This window comes from Caenorhabditis briggsae (genome assembly GCF_000004555.2).
Source record: "Caenorhabditis briggsae complete genome, chrII, whole genome shotgun sequence".
In the NCBI taxonomy this organism is placed as follows: domain Eukaryota; kingdom Metazoa; phylum Nematoda; class Chromadorea; order Rhabditida; family Rhabditidae; genus Caenorhabditis; species Caenorhabditis briggsae.
The window spans coordinates 14,525,723-14,538,711 of record NC_013486.2 but is presented as its reverse complement, the minus strand read 5'-3'; the positions used below and the strand labels follow the sequence as shown (position 1 = coordinate 14,538,711).

The window sequence follows — 12,989 nt, the reverse complement described above, 5'->3', positions numbered from 1 at the left end:
TTTCTGAATTTTTGAGCTTCTGTATTTCTGAATTTCCGAATTTCTGAATTTCTGAATTTCTGAATTTCTGAATTTCTGAATTTCCGAATTTCTGAATTTCTGAATTTCTGAATTTTCGAATTACTGAATTTCTGAATTTCCGAATTTCTGAATTTCTGAATTTTCGAATTTCTGAATTTCTAAATTTCCGAATTTCTGAATTTCTGAATTTTTGAGCTTCTGAATTTCTGAATTTCCGAATTTCTGAATTTCTGAATTTCTGAATTTCTGAATTTCTGAATTTCCGAATTTCTGAATTTCTGAATTTCTGGATTTTCCAATTTCTGAATTTCTGAATTTCTGAATTTCTGAATTTCCGAATTTCTGAATTTCTGAATTTCTGAATTTTCGAATTACTGAATTTCTGAATTTCCGAATTTCTGAATTTCTGAATTTTCGAATTTCTGAATTTCTGAATTTCCGAATTTCTGAATTTCCGAATTTCTGAATTTCTGAATTTTTGAGCTTCTGAATTTCTGAATTTCCGAATTTCTGAATTTCTGAATTTCTGAATTTCTGAATTTCTGAATTTCCGAATTTCTGAATTTCTGAATTTCTGGATTTTCGAATTTCTGAATTTCTGAATTTCCGAATTTCCGAATTTCTGAATTTCCGAATTTCTGAATTTCTGAATTTCCGAATTTCTGAATTTCCGAATTTCCGAATTTCTGAATTTCCGAATTTCTGAATTTCTGAATTTTTGAGCTTCTGAATTTCTGAATTTCCGAATTTCTGAATTTCTGAATTTCTGAATTTCTGAATTTCTGAATTTCCGAATTTCTGAATTTCTGAATTTCTGGATTTTCGAATTTCTGAATTTCTGAATTTCCGAATTTCCGAATTTCCGAATTTCCGAATTTCTGAATTTCTGAATTTTTGAGCTTCTGAATTTCTGAATTTCTGAATTTTCGAATTTCTGAATTTCCGAATTTCTGAATTTCTGAATTTCTGAATTTCTGAATTTCTGAATTTTTGAGCTTCTGAATTTCCGAATTTCTGAATTTTCGAATTTCTGAATTTCTGAATTTCTGAATTTTCGAATTACTGAATTTCTGAATTTCCGAATTTCTGAATTTCTGAATTTTCGATTTTCTGAATTTCTGAATTTCCGAATTTCTGAATTTCCGAATTTCTGAATTTCTGAATTTCCGAATTTCTGAATTTCCGAATTTCTGAATTTCTGAATTTTTGAGCTTCTGAATTTCTGAATTTCCGAATTTCTGAATTTCTGAATTTCTGAATTTCTGAATTTCTGAATTTCCGAATTTCTGAATTTCTGAATTTCTGAATTTCCGAATTTCTGAATTTCTGAATTTCCGAATTTCTGAATTTCTGAATTTTCGAATTTCTGAATTTCTGAATTTCCGAATTTCTGAATTTCCGAATTTCTGAATTTCTGAATTTTTGAGCTTCTGAATTTCTGAATTTCCGAATTTCTGAATTTCTGAATTTCTGAATTTCTGAATTTCTGAATTTCCGAATTTCTGAATTTCTGAATTTCTGAATTTTCGAATTACTGAATTTCTGAATTTCCGAATTTCTGAATTTCTGAATTTTCGAATTTCTGAATTTCTAAATTTCCGAATTTCGGAATTTCTGAATTTTTGAGCTTCTGAATTTCTGAATTTCCGAATTTCTGAATTTCTGAATTTCTGAATTTCTGAATTTCTGAATTTCCGAATTTCTGAATTTCTGAATTTCTGGATTTTCGAATTTCTGAATTTCTGAATTTCCGAATTTCCGAATTTCTGAATTTCCCAATTTCTGAATTGCTGAATTTCCGAATCTCTGAATTTCCGAATTTCTGAATTTCTGAATTTGTGAGCTTCTGAATTTCTGAATTTCCGAATTTCTGAATTTCTGAATTTCTGAATTTCTGAATTTCTGAATTTCCGAATTTCTGAATTTCTGAATTTCTGGATTTTCCAATTTCTGAATTTCTGAATTTCCGAATTTCCGAATTTCCGAATTTCCGAATTTCCGAATTTCTGAATTTCTGAATTTCTGAATCAGGAAAGCGTAAACAAGTCATGCGAGAGACCTCCGTACTAATCGAATAAAAACCGGTTACCTCAAATTCTATTCAACGGGAAAACCACATAATCCGGCTTTTAATTCTAAGGGTAATTTTAAGCTCCGCCACTTTTTTTCCCGTCCCGTCCTCTTCTATCCTTTTTCATTTCATTCCTGTACTACCTCCCTATGACGCCGTGTCTTTAGATGTCTCTATTATTATTACTGTATTGTTTTTGAACACCTTTTTTTCTAACTACTCTTCTGTGAATACTTGGTGAGAGAAGAATTACGGATTTTTTTGAAAATTTACCATTAAAATAGAAAACCTTGAGATATGAAACATGGTATTTATACTTTGAAATTTGTATTGATTTATTTTGCATTTGGCACTCACCGGTATGAATACCCTACCGCAACCAACATCTCTTCATGTCATAAATATTGTTAATTCTCTCTTCTCCCTCCCATCGCCCTAACTACTAGAGCATCCCCAAAATACCATTCCTATTTTATTAATTAATAAATCTATGTTGTTTTCTAATACAATTGTTTTACCACTACCACGGATCCAACAAAAAGGCTCGCCATTGCACACCAAACACAGAAGCTCATTATGGATGCCAACAAAATATCTTCACAATTCCGAGTACAGCAAGGTATGCAAGTTATGCTTGACCGACCACGAAATTTTCCAATGCCCCAAGTTCCCTTCAGTTNGATCAAAAATTGCAAGAACAATGGAATTAAATTTATGCAGCATTGATCCAGAATCGATCACGTTCCAGCTTCATCTCAGCCAACGAAACTAACAGCACATCACGGTGTATCTTCAAATTGGAATAAATAATTTTAACGAGTAACAATGATGATGATGATATTAATCATTTTATTCAATTTTTATGGACCATACCAAAAAAATACATAAAATATAAAATATACATTAGATATGATCTCAGAATCTCAGAATCTCAGAATCTCAAAATCTCAGAATCTCAGAATCTCAGAATCTCAGAATCTCAGAATTTTAGAATATCAGAATCTCAGAATCTCAGAATCTCAGAATCTCAGAATCTCAGAATCTCAGAATCTCAGAATCTCAGAATCTCAGAATCTCAGAATCTCAGAATCTCAGAATCTCAGAATCTCAGAATCTCAGAATCTCAGAATCTCAGAATCTCAGAATCTCAGAATCTCAGAATCTCAGAATCTCAGAATCTCAGAATCTCAGAACTTGTAATAATCAAGATATTTGTATTTCGGAAAAACTTACTGAAAATATTGGAATCACAAAAATCTAAATCATGATACTAGGAAAAACTGCTTTTCTGATTTTCTCAACTGCCTGGAATGCCTGGTATTCCGGGAATTTCTGAGTTTTCAAATGTCCTGAAAGTTCTGAATTTTCAGAATTTCAAAATTTCAAAATTGTGCATGCCTTCAGTTTTTCTTAAGCTCTTCCCCTGGTATTGTATTTACTGTAAAACCTGTATTAGAAAGGCGTGTAACAAAGAAAATAATCTTTTTACTCAATTATCATACATCATACCAAAAAAAAATACATAAAATATAAAATATACATTAGATATTATTTGAAAAAGGTTCATCATAAAGTTCATCATCCCAGCATTCCGTGTCGCCCCCAGGTGTCAGTGCTTTCTTTACTTTTATAAATAACACATAAAAACCGTGATTCATTTCATCTATAGTTTTTGGGTCAATATTTTTTCCACACGATTCAAAAATCTCGTCAAACTTGCGCCTAAACATTTTGCGGATCGACGGAAAGCGACTATCCAGATATGGTACCGCCGCAATTAAATTGTTCTCATGCTTTTTTTCCTTATCAGAACTAATATAAAAGGAGCGCGGTTCTACAATGTCGTAATAGGCCTCAATGGTAGGCTCAGAGACATTGAAAAAGTTCATATAGTTTGCAGGTTGCCATGGGCGCAGTGGCGCGAAATTTAGTGTTCTACGTAGCTCTGTGAGACCTATGACTTGCAAACACTCTTTCAGCAAAATAGGACCGAGCATTATTGCGAAGTTACGCCGGCCCATGTCTTTTCCGTCTGCTAGCTGTCCAAAATCTCTGTAGTGGAAGCAGGATGCACTAATTTTCGCAATCTCAGCGTCCTCATCGAACGGTTCAGGTGTTGTTGTAGCCAAGCCAGCTGTCGTAGTTGTAGAGATTGAAGCAGGGATAACAGCTGAAAAGTATATTGTTAAACGTGCTTTTCAGTTGACTTTCGGCCATTTTTTCGTAACTTTCGAAAAATTTTTATTGAATTCTTATTGAGTTTTTTTCTGATTATAAAATTGACAAAATTTCCTACAATTCTGTCTAAAAAGCACATTTCTAGCGCTTCTAGGAACCAAGATAGAGCCGCTTCAAATACAAGAGGCTAGAAACGCAGACGACGAGACACGCTGCGTCTCTAACCTCGGAAACTTCAAACGACCATATCTCGAGTTCTAGATGAGCTAGGAAGTTGGTTTTCGGACGGAATTGTGGGGTTTTCGGACGGAATTGTGGCGAAACCGTTAAACCAGCAGAATAATTGGAAGCAGACGATGCGATAAAAATGAGAGAGGATTGGAAATATTGGCAACTGAAATTTCATAATAGACCTTTTTAGAATTTATAGAATAGACAAAATTTCCTACAATTCTGTCTAAAAATCACATTTCTAGCGCGTCTAGGAACCGAGATAGAGCCGCTTCAAGTTTAGGAGGCTAGAGACGCAGACGACAAGACACGCTGCGTCTCTAACCTCGGAAACTTCAAATGACCATATCTCGAGTTCTAGATGAGCTAGGAAGTTGGTTTTCGGACGGAATTGTGGGGTATAAAATGGATTTCCAGATTCTTTTTAGAAAATATTTGATTGGAAAACGTACAGTGGCAATTATGACTATTTTCAGGAGTCTAGATCTCGGCTGGCAAGTTTCCGATCCCTTTGAAAATGTTGGATGGTATAGAGCAGACCGAGATAAAAAACTTTATATTTATGAAATTCTTAAAAGATTCCTAGTTTTACAGCAATTTGCTGATTTTCGAAAGGCACATTTTTTGCCCTAGATATTTTCAAAATTCCTTAATTTTCAAAATTTTCAGATTTTTTGGAAGTTGGAAATTTTTGGATTTTTGAATTTCAATATTCCTCTGAAAATGGTCAAAATGCGCGAAAATCAACTGAAAAATACGTTTTTTTCATATTTGTTTGATTGGTACTGTAATCACGAAACCGGTCAAATTGACATACCTGCCTGTACATTGGTCCAAAGACAGAACGATAACAGGAATTTGGTAAACATCGATTTCTAAAGGAATATAGTGTTTAAAAAATGTAAGTAGCGCAATAAGAACAGTATCCACCGAAATGAACAACAAGGACTCTGATATGAGAATACACTATGTGGAGGGCTATTATGAGGTACCGAAAGGCGGCCTTGGGGGTCGACCTCTTATCACTCACATCTCTCTCTCTCTCTCTCTCCGCAAAATGAGATAAGAACCTAATGGTCCGTGAGGGTCATTCTCAGCTCCGCCCCCCTTTCCCTTCAACCTCTTCTACCCGTGTTTACTTCTCTACCAGACATGAGCGGAATAAAAATTTTGAAAATCCGGAATAAGGAATAAGGAATAAGGAATTCCGCTCATGTCTGTTCTCTACTCTGATTATTGTATTTTCAGACGGCCTGTGGAAATGCCAAAACTTTTAAATTGTCAAAAAAAAACGTCGTTCTTTCGTAATCTTTGTTTCATTGTATTGGATGATGCTTGGAGCAAAATACAGTATGGTTACAATCCATGATAAAGAAAATAAAAGATAAAAGATTACAATTGAATCAAGAGACTAAATGGTTTATGAGAAGAGATATTAGAGATATAAAAATAGAAATAAAGTAAAGATAAAAGGAAAACATGAAAAAGGGGAGAATAAAGGATAAACTAGACGGGGTTAAATCATAATATCAGTAACATTTTGTCTGTTGACAAATTTTTGATATCTCTCATGAGTACCGAGATAATTGAGCTCAAAGGGCACATATAGAGCGTATAGGACGCCTAGCAAGAAATTTTAAATTCAAATTTTCAGACCTTTGTCTTCAACTCTAAATTCAAAAAAAAAAAGAATTTATGATATTGAAGAGCAAAGGTATTTCTTCTTGGAGCAGGAAAACTTCATCAGAGTCTCAATAGTAATTCACTCAACCTACTTTGGGGTAAGACATCAGGCATTCTGTTCATTTCAAAGATCACTTTTTTCCAGATCACTGTGAACAATTATTGGACCAAACTCTACGAGTTCCGAATGTCACCAGAGCGAATCGCCAACCTCCGGATCAAAGGAGCTCCGGTGACGGAGCTCGTGAACCTGTTGCCACCATACACAGAAGCGACCTACCAGAAAAAGGATGAACAAATTGAAGATAAATAGATGAATTTGAGAAGGTTTTTTCAAAAGAAACAATAAAATTGGATATTACATTGTTTTATATTTTTATATTTTTTTTCTGTTTGTTTCAACAATTTTACAATAGATATTTCTGATCAGAAACACAGGTAATACACATCGAGAGCTATAAATCCTATTTGTTTTGTTAAATTGTTTTTAAAAAACTTGTCACTTATTCTGAAATCGGGATAAAGAAGTCTAATCTAATTACAGTATATTCAGATAAGAAAATGATTATGACATTTCTGAAGCTTCAGAAAATGGAATGTCGAAAATTTTAAAATTTCGGTATTTTGAAGTTCTGAAATTGTTGTTTACCCCCTCTTCTTATCTCGATTCCACTTCTTTTTTCTCTAACTCTCTCACTCTCTCATTTTGTTTACAACTCTTTTTCTTCCGATAACTTTTCCCCATCTTTCCCATTCTCCTTTTTCTTTCTCTTCATATGACGTCGTGTCTTTAGATGTCTCTATTCTAATTTTCTTTGAAATTAATTACTCACTAATTACTATTTAATTATCTACTAATTATCGATTTCTATATTTATAAAACAAAAGGGATTCCGTTCGTTATTTCTTTAGGGCCAGAAGAAGAGGTTAGTTTCTAAAAAAACTTAACAACCTGTCGTGGAATATCACATATTCCACGAGTCTTTAATCTCAAATGAGGAAAATCCTCTAATGTTCTTTCAGGTTTCTTCAGATCTTTTACACTCCAACGGCCTGCATTCAAACTCCCGCCAACGTCACCAGTTTGAAGCGTCTCGTGCGTACACTCCACCAACAACACGCTTCTCCGGCGCCAAGTTCAACTCACCTGCTCAAACATGTCACATTAATTCTCTCTTATCTTTGAGATGACCTTAAGTCATCTTTCGCTAACCTTTTCTCTATAATTATATTTAATAAAGACTTAGTAATAAGTCAATGTACTTTCTATTGACATTTAGGTGCACAGTTTCTAATTCCTCACATTCGTTGAACTCTTCATCGTTTTCTCTCTTGTCTTCGACGTCGAACCAATTGTGGTACTGTCTCTGGCAGTGGACCACAAAACAACCTACTAATGTCTTAGTCAATTTTATTCAATGCGTTTGTTCGCGAACAATTGGACTTTGAGGAGAGAAGACGAGCAATGTAAACCAACTATCACTAATAGACGTTAGAGTAGAAGATCAGGGTTTTTTTGTTCGTAAGTATATTCATCATATTCATGAAAATACAATGAAATTCAGATCACGGTCAATGATGAATGGATCAAGTACTTCGAGCACTTTAGTAGTTTATAGCACAATCAACTATAACCATCTGTGGCGGCGGTATAATCAGATATGTGCACATCTTTGCATCTACAGCTCCGACAGAATTCTGAATCCAGTGGAAAAGAATCGGAAGAAACTAGCGAGAATGAACAATCACTAGTTTAAAAAGATAATGCAACCAATCATTCAAATAAATCATTCAAAAACCGTGAAGAAATCATTTGAAACGAATCACTCTGAAATGCTGAGTTCCTTGAATTTCTGAGTTTTTAAAAATCGTTTATGATAGTTTAATACGTTTCAATTAGTGGTGGAACTTGACACAATGCACCTCTCGAGCAAACGTAACCTTTCTCTTCACAAAACGTAACCTTTCTCTTGGATGAATCACATCTGAAGAATCCGATATATTTTAGGAACAAAATCTTTTTTCAGACTTACGGACTATGCAGAACATTGGAATCATGAGGGCCTGAATGATGGAGACAGTAACCAGTTGGTATAGATTGTGGTGTGCCTCCAGACCACGGATAATTAGTACTTCCATTGTGAGTAAGGTCTTCGAATAGGAATTCAGTGTCGGTATTCATGCCGTCTATCCAATAGGTCAAATAGTTGTATGAGTCGGGGTTAGAGGTGTACTTGGAGGAGTTGGATATATCTGAAAACATACAGTTAAACATACTTTTTCAGTTAATTTTGGTCATTTTCAGCGGCCTGGATCTCGGCTGATTGAAGGGTTGAAACAGACCTAGATTAAAAACTTTGCATTTACAGAATTTTTTTGAAAATTCCTAAAAAAAAAATTTCTTTTAGATTGTTCATACATAAGGTTTTGATTCCAAGATGCAAATACAAAATCTAAAATCCCAGTTCTAATCGTTCGATTCTGTCCAAGAACCAACTTCCTAGCTCATCTAGAACTCGAAATACGGTCATTTGAAGTTTCCGAAGTTAGAGACGCAGCGTGTCTCGTCGCCTGCGTCTCTAGCCTTCTAAACTTGCAGCGGCTCTATCTCGGTTCCTAGTAGTCAAATCCTCTTGAGCTGGAGGATATACTTAGCGGTCTGATAGATTTATAATGTGACACTTGATGGAAATGTTCATTGAATTGGTGATTTTCGAAAAAAGAGATTTTAGAAAATAGAGGTCCAACGACTAGAAAATACTTAAAGGTGGGGGGACATGAAAAAAATAATGTTCTCGAAATTCCCTCCAAAGATGCCTCTCGAGGAGTTGAACTTGTGAGGGCGTTGATTGAGGGTGCGGCGCCGCTACCGATTCTGTCTAAAAAACCAACTTTCTAGCTCATCTAGAACTCGAAATACGGTCATATAAAGTTTCCGAGGTTAGAGACGCAGCGTGTCTCGTCGACTGCGTCTCTAGCCTCCTAAACTTGAATCCGCTTTCATGAAAGTTGACGAGAAATTATGAAATTTTACTCGAAAATTCAGAAAAAATAGATTAAAAACAGAATAATATTTGGTTCCAGTTCCTAAAATGATGAAAAATGGCTTAAAATAAAGAACGATTCTAATTTTTAAAAAAGAATAGAATATCAAGACTATTTTTATAAATAATCTAAAATCCGTTTCTATTTTTCAGATGACTGACAGAGAATTCACTCTGAAACATGTATTCAATGATGTCGGTAAACTAGAAAATGGACAAAATCTCTATAGTCCAAAAGAAGAACATTTTGGGGTCGATTGGTAAGTCTTTTCGCTCATTTTTCTGATTCCAAGAACTTAATTTCAGGAGAATTAACATGGAAACAGATGATAACCATCTCGGGATTTTTTTAATCCAATATAGCGCTATAAACCAAGAAATTGGCGTTGATTGTAGCATGAAAATTGTTTCAAAAAACAAGGAAAAGACTTGTTCAATGTCTATTAGTCTCAAAAAAGAACAAAACTGCAATCATATGCTACTTACAAACCAAAGTCACCCAAAAGTTTAAAACTTGGGGTAATATGGTATGCTAGAACTCTTTTTAAACAATTATTTTAAAAAATCCATTCTCACTTTTTTTCGTTCAAATACGTCATGAAATCAAATCAATTTTATTCTTATCAGTGTTGAAATTTCCCGTTTTCCTTGCTAACTCTTAAATTGTTTGTCTCTTCTCTTTTCAATTTTCTTTTTTTTTCAATTTCAAAAGACCTCATTTTCATCTTATCAATTCAAGAATTATCAGAAAACTGGGCACTAAAAACTTTTAGTTATTATTTTCTGAAATATCAATCTTTCTTCTTACATAAATCAAAATCGGAAAACTGAAACTTCAAAATGCATGATTTCTGATTTAAAAATTTACCTGTGATTCTCAAAAACTGTCTCAAAGTATCTAATTTTGAACTTTTTTTGAATAAGTTGTGCACAAAAATTGCTAATCACTGAATTTCTTATCACTCCCTTCCCCCACTTTTTGGTTACAAAGTTCTCTTTCTACTTTCTACGTTTAACATTGATATTATCAGTTTCGCTCTTTTTCCTATATATTTTTTCTCAATTTTCAGCTTTTCCAGAAAACATTTTTTTTCAGATGACTGAAAGAGAATTCACTCTGAAACATATATTCACTGATGTTGAGAAATTCGAGCAAAATCACTATCTCTGTAGTCCACAAGAAGACCATTTTGGTATCGCATGGTAGGTCTTATTGCTCATTTTTTAAATTATATTTGTATGTCTATTCAATTGCAGGAGAATAGAAATTGAAAAAAAGAACGGACACCTCGCAATGCTTTTAATCACAAATGTGACGGGAAATCAAGAAATTCACACTAATTATATCCTGAGAATATTCTCGAAAAACCGGGAAAAAAGTTATTCAATGTCTTCGAGTTATATGTTTGAAAGACGCACCAAATTCATTATTCATGGTTGGCACAAAATCATTGAATGGAGAACTTTGGAAGATGAATATCTGGATGATGGAAAATTGGAAGTGGAAGTTCATGTTAAAATAAACAAAATGGTTGGCTTTCCGGAAGAAATTATCGGATTTCCCAGAAAAGATTTAAGAAGTTTCGGAGAGGATATGAAACAATTCTCCGATGTCACATTGAAAGTAAAAGAGCGGAAATTCTATATTTCGAAGTTGGTGAGTCATTTTTTCAGTTTTTGATTTTCATCTATTCAACTTTTTCAGTACCTCTCCTCTCATTCTCCATATTTTGCAACTTTATTTTTGGGAAGATTTCAAGAATCTGAAAAATCAGAAATCGAATTGAAAGATGTCAATCCTCAAGACTTCCAATACTATCTTGAAGTTCTACATCTAGAAAATGGAATTGATGGTGGGTTACTGTACTTACCGTATATTTTGAAAAGAGCAATTTCAGATGATACTGTCCAAGGAATTTTATCAGTGGCTGATATGTTCGACACTCCTAAAATTGTCAAAAAATGTGAAGAATTTTTGGTCAAGGAATCAAAAAAGGGATTGAAAGAAAAGTTGGAAATGGCTGGAAGTTACAGGTTGGAAGAATTGAAAGTGAGTGTTCAGAAGATAATTTTAATCTGAAAAAATTGATCTTTTCAGAAAATGTGTCTGAATCAGATCAAGTCAAGAGCGGATATTAATTCAGTTATTTCAGAGGATCCCAGTGAAATGGACCCAAAAATTCTTGCAGAGCTTCTCAAAAAATCACTTGTTTTCAATTGAATTATTGTTCTTTGTTCGCAATTCATTAATTCTTTTTAACAACAAAAATGTAATTTCTGAATTAATTCAAATTCTGATAATGCTGAAATGAATCTGATAATTTACAAAAATTTGTTTTGAATATTTAAAGAACAACAGAATGAATCTTTTTTTTTATCATCTATTTCATGTTATAACAACTAACACTTAGCAATAAGAAACTCGTCTTTTTCATCTCTTTCTATGACTAATACACAAAAATATACTTCGAATTTTAGAATTAGCAATGAAAAGCGTAGAATATTATTCCTCATCTCTATTTCGTTCATTAAAACCAGTTTCTTCTTGCTAAGTGTCCATTTTCATTTAAAAAAAATTATGTATCTTTTATTTATACAAGTTTTTCTTTTTCCTTTAAATTAAAAAAAAAAGATCTAGATCATTTAACAAAACGTTGGCAGGTTGTGATGAACCATAATACTGAATATATTACTCACTGAAATATTTCATACGTTGAATAAATTTGTGTTGAAAAAATGTCAAAAAATGTGAAAAACTTTCGGAACAACCTGATATTTCATCATTCGCATACAGAAAAATGATTCGAGAGAAGATAGAATCAGGCATCAGAATGCGATTCAGCTACAATAAGAAGTAGAGAGAATAGTGGATCGGAGTTTGAAAGTGGAATGAAAAACTTTGAGTAGAACACAGGTAAAGGGGGACTGCCGAAATACTGCTAAATGACAGCTGAAGAGGCGCAGACTGGCAAATGACTGCTAGTTGGCAGCCGAAGGAGAACCGACGGGCCGTCGACGGTCCGTCGACGGACAGTCGGTATTTCTGACATTCTGAATTTCTGAATTTCTGAATTTCTGAAATTCTGAATTTCCCGGAATTTCTGAATTTGTGAATTTCTGAATTTTTGAATTTCTGAATTTTTGAATTTCTAAATTTCTGAACTTCTGAATTTGTGAATTTGTGAATTTGTGAATTTGTGAATTTCTGAATTTCTGAATTTCTGCAATTCTGAATTTCCCGGAATTTCTGAATTTGTGAATTTCTGAATTTCTGAATTTATGAATTTCTGAATTTTTGAATTTCTGAATTTTTGAATTTCTAAATTTCTGAACTTCTGAATTTCTGAATTTCTGAATTTCTGCAATTCTGAATTTCCCGGAATTTCTGAATTTGTGAATTTGTGAATTTGTGAATTTCTGAATTTCTGCAATTCTGAATTTCCCGGAATTTCTGAATTTGTGAATTTCTGAATTTTTGAATTTCTGAATTTTTGAATTTCTGAATTTTTGAATTTTTGAATTTCTGAATTTTCGAATTTCTGAATTTCTGAATTTCTGAATTTTTGAATTTCTAAATTTCTGAATTTCTGAATTTCTGAACTTCTGAATTTCTGAATTTCTGAATTTCTGAATTTCTGAAATTCTGAATTTCCCGGTATTTCTGACATTCTGAATTTCTGAATTTCTGAATTTTTGAATATCTGAATTTCTGAATTTCTGAATTTCTGAATTTCTGAATTTATGAATTTATGAATTTCTGA

General features: G+C 33.3%; 6 protein-coding genes across 6 annotated transcripts; 4 read left to right on the top strand and 2 right to left on the bottom strand.

Moving 5' to 3' along the window:
- Positions 1 to 2,668: 2,668 nt before the first annotated feature.
- CBG24815 lies at positions 2,669 to 3,292 on the top strand (the record flags this gene model as incomplete). The annotated part of the gene is made up of 2 exons (XM_002648473.1): positions 2,669 to 2,711; positions 3,012 to 3,292. The coding sequence occupies 2 exons, from the start codon at positions 2,669 to 2,671 to the stop codon at positions 3,290 to 3,292; spliced, it is 324 nt and encodes a 107-aa protein (XP_002648519.1).
- Positions 3,293 to 3,349: 57 nt separating this feature from the next.
- On the bottom strand, positions 3,350 to 4,233 carry CBG24814 (the record flags this gene model as incomplete). The annotated part of the gene is made up of 2 exons (XM_002648472.1): positions 3,350 to 3,441; positions 3,741 to 4,233. Coding segments are annotated over 2 exons (585 nt in total), but the record flags the coding sequence as incomplete, so codon positions are not given.
- On the top strand, positions 3,999 to 6,497 carry CBG26755 (the record flags this gene model as incomplete). Its single annotated transcript, XM_045243051.1, has 3 exons — positions 3,999 to 4,039; positions 6,156 to 6,282; positions 6,330 to 6,497. 3 exons carry the CDS (start codon positions 3,999 to 4,001, stop codon positions 6,495 to 6,497), a joined length of 336 nt encoding a protein of 111 aa, XP_045100751.1.
- Positions 6,498 to 8,213: 1,716 nt separating this feature from the next.
- Positions 8,214 to 8,366, bottom strand: CBG24812 (the record flags this gene model as incomplete). The annotated part of the gene is made up of 1 exon (XM_002648471.2): positions 8,214 to 8,366. The coding sequence occupies one exon, from the start codon at positions 8,364 to 8,366 to the stop codon at positions 8,214 to 8,216; it is 153 nt and encodes a 50-aa protein (XP_002648517.2).
- A 1,015-nt stretch (positions 8,367 to 9,381) lies between these two features.
- CBG24811 lies at positions 9,382 to 9,739 on the top strand (the record flags this gene model as incomplete). Its single annotated transcript, XM_002648470.1, has 2 exons — positions 9,382 to 9,488; positions 9,535 to 9,739. The coding sequence occupies 2 exons, from the start codon at positions 9,382 to 9,384 to the stop codon at positions 9,737 to 9,739; spliced, it is 312 nt and encodes a 103-aa protein (XP_002648516.1).
- A 585-nt stretch (positions 9,740 to 10,324) lies between these two features.
- On the top strand, positions 10,325 to 11,449 carry CBG24810 (the record flags this gene model as incomplete). Its single annotated transcript, XM_002648469.1, has 5 exons — positions 10,325 to 10,431; positions 10,486 to 10,885; positions 10,934 to 11,081; positions 11,127 to 11,278; positions 11,327 to 11,449. The coding sequence occupies 5 exons, from the start codon at positions 10,325 to 10,327 to the stop codon at positions 11,447 to 11,449; spliced, it is 930 nt and encodes a 309-aa protein (XP_002648515.1).
- Positions 11,450 to 12,989: the final 1,540 nt, after the last annotated feature.